This window comes from Anser anser, assembly GCF_964211835.1.
Source record: "Anser anser genome assembly, chromosome: 3".
Classification (NCBI taxonomy): Eukaryota; Metazoa; Chordata; class Aves; order Anseriformes; family Anatidae; genus Anser; species Anser anser.
The window spans coordinates 93,944,945-93,954,222 of NC_139722.1; the positions used below are offsets into that span (position 1 = coordinate 93,944,945).

The 9,278-nt window shown below is 35.6% G+C and overlaps 1 protein-coding gene across 5 annotated transcripts in view; it reads left to right on the plus strand.

Moving 5' to 3' along the window:
* The window catches only part of SRBD1 (S1 RNA binding domain 1), a 127,550-nt gene extending 118,805 nt beyond the window's left edge, over positions 1 to 8,745 (plus strand). For all 5 annotated transcript variants that reach the window (XM_083829100.1, XM_083829102.1, XM_083829103.1 and 2 more), the window contains 2 exons: positions 5,046 to 5,230; positions 7,807 to 8,745. In XM_083829100.1, the coding sequence (XP_083685226.1) occupies positions 5,046 to 5,230; positions 7,807 to 8,096 (475 nt within the window). In that variant the 3' untranslated portion in view covers positions 8,097 to 8,745. The remainder of the gene's footprint in view (positions 1 to 5,045; positions 5,231 to 7,806) is intronic.
* Positions 8,746 to 9,278: the final 533 nt, after the last annotated feature.

Genomic DNA, 9,278 nt, shown 5'->3' on the forward strand with positions numbered 1-9,278 from the left:
TTTCACTGTTTTGTATCTCAGGTTACACTTCAGTTATGTGATATATTGGTAGTTATGAAAACACCTAACAACAGCATGCCTAACAGCATGGTAGCAAAGTGGCTGTGTTGGAGTGTAATGGTGTCTGAATTTCTTCGCAGTTAGAAACTTCATCATTTCTTGATATATCCTTTCAAAATGTTGTAAACTCAGTGCTTTATAGGTTTCTGAATGCACTCAGATAATCTAATTACACATTGGAGGAAAAACATTGGTTAAATATCCTTATCTGATTAAACCATATAAGTAGTTTTAAATAGATTTGAAAATTTAACTTTGTGTCCAGCAGATAATCACAGAGTAAGATATTGTTTGGTTTATAATCCAACTCAGTAGTTGAAATATTGAAGATCTGTATGCCTAGTGAAAACAAGAACGCTCAACATCTGCATTATACAAATAATGCTTTTGCATTTCAAAACATTACTTAAACATAAATGTCTGCATAATTTAAGTTCACTACTGTCATGAATGTACATTTTACTTAACAAAGCACATGCTAATGCAAAGTTGTTTTGTTTTCAGAGTGATTATGTTGCATTACCATTAATTCATGTGTGCACTGTGACAAGATGTAATGGCATATCATGTTGCTTTAATGTAATGAATCCAGTACTCCCAGCTCTTAAGTCGTGTTGCTGGAAATGATTACATAAAACAGAACGACTGTGACTAAAACCTTACAAAGCTTTAGGACTCCTACATATTGTAAGAAGCTTTTTGGGGGGTTTAAAGTAACTTCTTAAAATTTTTCTGAAGGCTTCCCTTGGTAACATTTTTTTTTTTTACTGTTTTCTGACTTTATTTGCATTCCACTGAAATTTGCATTACCTTTTAAGCATTGCAAGGGCTGTGCTATAATTTTGTGCAGATGTGTATGTTAAGTGAACATGATGTGCTTATTTGTTACATTTATGCTACTTTTCTTTCTTTATCTGGGTAAGATGGATGAAATTATGTATTAAATAAAAAACATCAGTGATTTAGCCATGACCATTCTCTGCAGGTTGTACAAGACTGCAAAAAAATGTGTTTTAAACTAAGGTAGTTGCTTAGGTTTCAGAGTATCATCTAAATCTCAAAACTCAAACTCTAAATCTCTAAACCAGTTAAATCTCACTCTGTTCTAAATAACTTTCCTAAGAGACTTGCAGCTTTTATCTGACTTGATGTTCCTTGAACAGAAAGTTCAACATTCACTCAGACATTCAACATTTGAGGGAATAAGGATAGTATATCTTATAAGAATGACCTCACTTCTGAAAAAACATCTTGTCTTTCACATTTCAATTTTTGTTAGCTTTTCTTTAGGTTTTATCTTTCTGGTAGATAAACATAGCACTTGAACTACTGCAGCGTGTTATTTAGTTCACATATGTAGCCAGGAAAATCCTTGAAGGGCTTACATTTTTACACAGATCATTCATGTTCCTATGGTTATGCATCTGGAACTGTCATTTACAAATGGAGTGAGATTTTTTTCAGAGATTGTAGCAAGATAGTTTAACAGTTCTAAGGTCAAAATAAGGAAAATTAAGGGAAGCCTTTATTTTACCCTGTAACCATATCACAGTCTTGGTTGTTTCTGGCTATATCTTTTTTTTTCTGACCTTAAATAACTCCTGAAGTTGTTGGGTTGCTTTTTTATTAATAAGAAAACATTTAACTTTGTTCATAGGAATGACATTTAAAGATAGAAATGATCAATATAATGGGCTAGTGTTCAGCCATATATTTGTGCTTTATATTGATTTTTAGTCTGTGCCCTCAAGCTATGTTTGAGTGAAAATGATGTACTAAATATGTAACTAGATTCAACAGTATTTTTAAAAACTACATCTGTAATCCATAATAAATTTATTTTATTTGGAAATATTTTACTATGTAGCTCTTTTGTACCAGAACTGAAAAAAGTGAGAATTTCCGAAATAGAATTATGTTGCTTGTGTTAGAGGATTTTTTTTTTCTGTGTATATATAAGCATGCACTTTGGGCCTTATTACAGTGTTCTGTTCTGCGTACGTATAGCTCATGATCTTGAAATATTCTTAAACAAATGCGTGACTTCTAGAACACGAATAATTCAGTTGAGGGCAGTGGGACTTAGGTACTTAGAACTGGGCACACGTTTAAGCATCTTTTGGCTGAAGCTGAAATTTTATTCTGAGCGGTAACCACATTAGTAAGTTTTTAAATAATGAGGAGTCCAAAGCCACTATCCTTGCCTAAATGTGAAATTCTCTTTAATATCAGATAAATACTTTCTGGGGAAGTGGGGGAAGGAAGAGGTGGTGGTGGCAAGGGGGAGCCGAAATAACTTTCATGAATAGTAATTGAGGGATCAGACACCTGGGCTGTGTCCCGTTTCATGCTGGTTTTCTTTCCAGCAACCTGCACGTAATGCAGTGCATTCTGATTGCATTATCCACCCGTTTGAAAGTTTTGTACGTAAGGTTTTTTACACATCGCTGACTGTTCCATGTGGTTGCACTTACCAACAGCGAAACCCACCCTGTTACCGATTTACAGCGTGAATATGCTCCTGTGAAGTTCTAATGGTGAAAAAACGTTACTTAGGGGTACTCAACGCTGCACGTCCATTTGAAGTGAAATAAAGCCAAGTACGTGAATGTCAGCAAACTTGTTTATAGGAGCTCTGGGTAAAGCATACATTATTTAGAAGGTTGAGTCATAAGGCTGGTAGGGTTTGCCATGCTACATCTGGCATGTCACTCACAGCTCGGACAGCTGCCGCCTGTCACTAGTGCACTGGGGTGGCATTGTCCATCTATTGAGGTTAGCAGCCAGCAGCTCAGAGGAGCTGAAGAACACCTCGCCTGGACCTACACACATTTCCAGCGTTATCATTTTCATGTTCTTTTGCGGTTGATAGAAGGTGCTTTCATAAAAGGTCTGATATTTTTGTATATAGGTTCTTATTGGAAAAAAATATGTGCATAGTAGTACTTGTTAGTGTACAGACAATAAAAATTAGTATTTAGAATTAAACAATTTTGCATCTGTTGTGATACTTTGTTTCTAGAGCACCTCAAATTACTTAATAATAATAATAGTGATGTCAAAGTAGAAATCTGGTCAATTAAAATTCAGTGAGCCCCGAGAAAAGTCTCATCCACTGAACCCTTGTTTATTCTTTACATTTTTTCCTTCATATACAACCACACAGAAGATCCATATCCATTGAGAAAATGAGAAAATTAATGTGAAAATGGTATCTATCAATGTTAAAAGCAAATGGATGTGTTGCAGCTACACGTAAATTGCCATGGTTGTGCTTGAATTCAGTAAGGAGTAGAAATCCTGACAGTCAGTTTTAGACTGCTGTCCTCCTTTTGGTGAAATCAGGGGGCATTTTGGAGTGAAGATTTGCCCTTGTGCTCAAAGATGAGGTTTGTGATTTACTCAAAGTCTGATATTGCATTAATAATGTTACTTCAGTTTATGTTCTCTTAAAAAGAAATATAACATACTTAACTGCATACAACATTTTCTGAGTTACCACATGAAATGCTGTCAGTTGAGTTTCTCGGTTAAATAAATAAAAATGCATGGTTTCCTGCAAAAAGAAATATTAGCCTCAGATTTTGGATAAAGCACAGCAAGTACTTCTGAAAAGGTAAAGAAAGCTAAGTACCAGGAGCTTTTCTTTCTTATGGAGCTGGAATGTCTTCCACCACTCCCAAGTGCAGGGTACGAACCTGCTGATCAACACTTCCTTTGTGCATTGTAGTTTACCCCTGTTATCATGTGTAGGATAAGGACAGGAAGGATGGATCTCTTTTAGCAATTTGGAAGGGGAACATTCACTCAGACTCCAGAGGACAGGGAAAACGATTATACCTGTCTCTTGTGGAGAACATGCCAGAAATATGTGCCTCCCTCCAACACAACACAGGGCATGATAAAGAAGGATGGAAGTGTCTTCATGGAATTCTGAGTTGCTGAGCAGGACACCATGGCAGATAACTGATATGTCTACTGAGAAAAGGACAAATTGCTTTGTTGAGTACAATGTGACTCAGCTTGTATGAGCTTCATGCATTTTAAATCCTTCACCAAAATAAGGACATTTATTCAGTGGTAAATAAGCATTGTCTTCAGGTATCGGTACTGAAAATAAGGAGTAGGGTCTGCATGTGTATTTTTGTCACTGGTTCTTTGTGCTTCTCAGCATGTGCACCATGTTGTTGACCTAAAAACTTAGACTGTCTTGTGATTTTTTTGCCCCCTTTTTTTTTTTTTTAAGAGAACTCGGATCGAACTCAGATCAAGACTTTTTAATGTTAAAATATATCTTTTTAGCCTTTTTAGATTTCACTATAAATTTATCTTGATCTGCAATGTGTTTATATGTATACAACAATATGAGCAAAAGGTGCAAGTAATGAAGATGTTCATGTTGTGATTACTTTGACTTGATTATTTCTAAACTGATCAGTTTCTGAAAAACTAATTGTTCTTAATCATGAATTTCATAGACAAAAGTAATTTATGTAAAGTTTTTATCAGTAGTTTTAGTTAGAGATTCTTTGTATTGATTTAATATTTTAAATGTTTATTGTTTTACTAAACTGCATTTCTTTTTAATTTGAATGACCGACAAAGTGACAGTATTATAGAACTCTCATTTATTTCTAGGGAACTTTTATGCAGAGGCATTTTACAGTCATAATCGGATTTAGTTTTAGTGGGAGGTAAATCATCAGTTGGAAATGATTTACATTTTGAAATTTTGCTTCTGGTTTTGTACCCTATTCCAGGAGACGCAAGTATACAGACATGCTCTACATTTCCATGTTTGTGTCTGATCAGTGATGAGTTGACAGGATGTGTACTTGGGAAATGATTTGTTCACTATTCTTATTTTTTTTAAATCAGAAGTTATTTTCACACATCAGTACAAAAGTAATGAAACACCCTAACTATAGCAAAAGTTCAGTTTTCACTGAAGGATGTCACAAATCTGTTATCTTTGAATTCCTCAGGTTTTTATCTTTCATTGGAGGCAACCCAAATGACATAGGAAAATCAGATATGCAGCAAAAAGTAAATACAGTAATTCAAAAGGAAGGACTGGAAGAGACAGCCAAAAGGCTAAATACAACAGTGCACACGCTACAGCTAATCATCGATGGTCTGACTCAGCCTGAAGGCTTTGACATCCGTACAGGTAAACCCTTGTTTTAAAGGCTGTAATCTCAGTTCAATTGCTCTAGTTACCACTGTTAAACCGGCATGTTTTGTTTTCTAAAGTCAGTGGTAGATTTTCATGAATGTGTAGCTCCATTTCTTTTTCTCAGACAGGGAAAAGGTTATATCATAGTCAGATGTTTCTTTCCAGCTCAGTAAGTAAGGAGTGTGAATCCTGTCTTAAATCATGGCCTTTTCAGCCATAGGAAAGGGAGTTGTATGACCGTTAACAAATGAAATAGTTTCAATATGTTGACTTTCTGCTGATTAAATCTACGTTCGCTTTCCATCATGGGAGGAATGCTGTGAGACCAAGCTGAAACAGTAGTAATAAAGGTCCGTGGAGCCGTAGTGTAGTAGTGTGTAGTTTTGCTCTTTTATTGCACTAGTTCCTGGAGACAAGTGTAATTGGAGCACATAGCTCATGACCCACCTTTGGTTAAAACTTTGCAGTAGTGCTGAACAGTTGGAGGATGGGGGTGGGTGAGATGAGGTAGGCAATGAAGTAAAACATCTGGAGATGCTGTTGTTTAATGAAACTTACAGCTGGAGTCTCTTACAATGGCAAGAGATAACAGTAGACAGCAAAGGTGTAGGCTTGTAATAACAAATAATAAACTTATGCTTAAAAAAGATAAGATTTTTGTCCACCTTTTTTGGATTTGTTAGTAGTTTCCATGCAAATTTTATAAATATTTCCCACTAGTGATCTTGAAAATGTGTATTTTATGTCTCCATTCATTCTGGTTGTCTCACATCTAAATCTAAATTATTGTAGGATAGAATATTAGCATATGAAAGTATAAAAGCAAAACAGAATCTATTATGGAAATAGAAATAGAGGAAATATTAATCCTCTGTTTCTCCAGTACATTCAGTATTACTGTAGACAGGATCTGTGACTGGAGCTCTGCTTATAAAAGCAGAATAATACTTAGAAGTGATTAAAGGACTAGCCTAATTTTTGTTATTGGATGAAAACTTTGTTCTGACTATGGAATCTGAAGTCTAAGGCAGGCAATATTCACTGGTTGAAGGCAGACCACAGTCACAGTAGGCAGCCTAGTAGGCTTGGATAGCTGTAAATCACTGTCTTTGCAACCCTGCTAGTCATGCCTAACAGGGATCAGGCAGACTGAGTGGTTTGTACTCTACCCTGATTCAAATAATTAATCTTGGTTTAAAATTCAATTCCACAGTTTCTTCCAACACTAGACATATGTCATAAGGGGATTAGAGTTCTCCTGTGTATCCTTTTAAGTATTGCTTATTTTTCCTAAATTATTTCAGTACAAAGGAAAATGGCAAGAATTCTGGGGGGGAAGGGAAAGGATGGAGCTTTTTATCATATTCTAAAAATCTTTTCCTCCCCAAGGTGTTATAAGTCACTTCTTGTGCAAAATTCTTTTTAACATTAATTTGAACTAAACCAGTATCTGTAATGAGTCGGGGAGGGCAGACACTGTCTGTTTGCAAGCAATAAAAAGGTGACCATCATTCCTCTGATTCTTGTTGTGCTCATTGCCCTGAATGGCTGTGTAGTTGCCTTTTTTGATGAAATGCTACTGCGCAGTATAATGTTAAAAAGGATTAACTGTTTTGGGCTTAAGCAATTAGGTACATTTCTTCAGTGGAAACTTTGAGTTCATTCAAAGCCTATTGCTGCCATGGCAAGCTTCTGTATTCCATTGGGGTCTGATCTACAGCCTGCTGAAGTACATTTTATCTATGCATTTGTTCAGCTTATATTTGCCTATAAGAAATAAAATATAGGAAAATATTTGGAATCAAGATTTGGTCATGCTCTCTGTGAAAAATGTTAGTCCTGCTATATCATGGAAAAGGTAAAACAGCAGTAGGAAAAGGTTGAAAGGGAAGTTGTTGAGATGGTTCAGAAGGGTTTTTTGTAGGAGCACAAAGTGGTAAGCAACTAAGGAGAGTTTAATAAAATATGTGTGCCCTGTGTAGAATGTAGACTTCAGTTTATTACTTGCTTAAAATCACGCATGTGTGGCTTTTAAATTGCCACTGCAGTTGACTTTGTGATGTCATGGTGCAGGTGAACAGCAAGCCAAAGAACAGTACATTGTTGACTTTTCTGCTTGGTATGTGATGAGACTGAGTATTCACATTCCGGTATACAAATTTGTGATCTCAAATAGCATGTTATATATAATTTATATAGCTCAAATAAGAGTTGTCTCAAGTCTTTTCTCGCTAGCTCCAAGAACATTTAAGGAATGTTTCAGTCACTAGCTAATGTACTACGTACTTCTGATCCCCGTGTAATAGTTTCATACCACTCAGTTCACTATGCTTATCACTCCATTTATTATAGCCTTTTAAAGTGACTGATAAAATAGTAGAAATCAGTTGTTTATCACAGATAGGTCTTTATTTTAAAATCTAGTGAAAGAGCATTTGTTGCCTTAGAGCTACTTTGAAATGACTTCTTAAACAGAAACGATTAACTGGAAACAACCATTAGAAAATGATGCAAACTTTTTGTCTAGTGTCTTCTTATTATTATTTTTGTTTGTTTGTTTCTTATAACAGATTTTGATAAACCTGACTTCAAGAGAAGCATAGTCTGCTTTGAAGACTTAAGTGTTGGTACTGTGCTGACTGGAAAAGTTGAAAATGCAACACCATTTGGAGTTTTTGTTGATATTGGTGTGGGAAAAGCAGGTTTGATTCCAGTGCGAAACATAACAGAAGCTAAACTTTCGAAAGTGAAAAAGAGAAGAAGCCTTGGGCTAGGTCCTGGAGAAAGAGTGGAAGTAAAAGTGCTTAATGTTGATATTCCTCGATTAAGGATAACATTGGATCTTATTCGTGTTTTATGAGAGGGTTTTTTTTTTTAGGATTGAGTCTTCATTTTAAAGGCTAAGTAATGCTAGCAAGGTTCTAGAGATTCAGGCGTTTAATGAAATAAATGTTGAAAGTGAATCAGTTTTGAAACTTTTTTTATCTAACAGTTTTTCCACATTTATTGAATCCTTTCTGTTAATAATTGCTAGAACAGTTTATTGGATTACCCCCAAGAAACCTTGTTATTTTGTCTGCAGAAAAATGAAATTCCAGTGGGCTGTCGGACAGATCTGTTATCTGTTCTGTCTGTGCAAGATTTGCTGTCTCGAAAGATACCTCTGCTGCTCCCCTTCAAAAAAAGAAAAAACTGGTTTAGTTTACCTTATTTCTGGAAGAGAATCTGGAAGAGGGTACCTAGTTGTAGAAAAGTGATCTTTTTAAGTTAGTTGGCGATGACATCAATTCAAAAGTAGACTGAAGAAAAGACCATCTGTTGATAGTTCAGAAATATTCTGCTTAATTTGAGCAATGTTATTAGGAGGTCTGTTTTCCTCCAATTGTTCAGTTACCGTATTGATTAACACACTCGGATGTACCTTAGGGTTTAAGAAACTTTGCTCAAAGATGTCAAAAGACTTGTTGTTGTTGTATACTTGTACAAAATAAAAATATTTCTGGCCATCTTTTCTCAGTGTGCTGGTTCTAAAAATGTTTTTAACAGACGTAGTACTCTTTCTTTCTGATGCGTTACGTTATTAACACTACAGTTTAAGGATGAAGTTTGTGAGGATGGTCTTGTCAGAATGTCTTCTCTTAGGTTTTGTTTTTCCATTAGCCGAATCTTCTGGGGCTTTTCCAGCATAATCAATGAAAATAGAGGTTGAGACTTGAAGGAAATGCTGACAGGATTAGACTTCTCTGAAAAAAAGGCATAATAAAATCTCATAAGTGACATAAACCTTATCAGGTTGTCAGAAACCTTCATTAGTACAGAGGTTAGATATGAGAATTCATGATGCATTAAGCCAATCAGTCAAGCCATTTGTTCAAGCTACTCTGTCCCCGGTTCCATGTTGGTTTTATGGCAGTCTTAAGAACTGGATTTAAGTAGTAGAGAACCCACTGCAAGCAGTTCTCTCACCTGGAAATGGACTTCTAAATGAACTGTGAACATTACCAAAGCAATCTGCTTCACAGGAAGGCAGATTTAAATTACT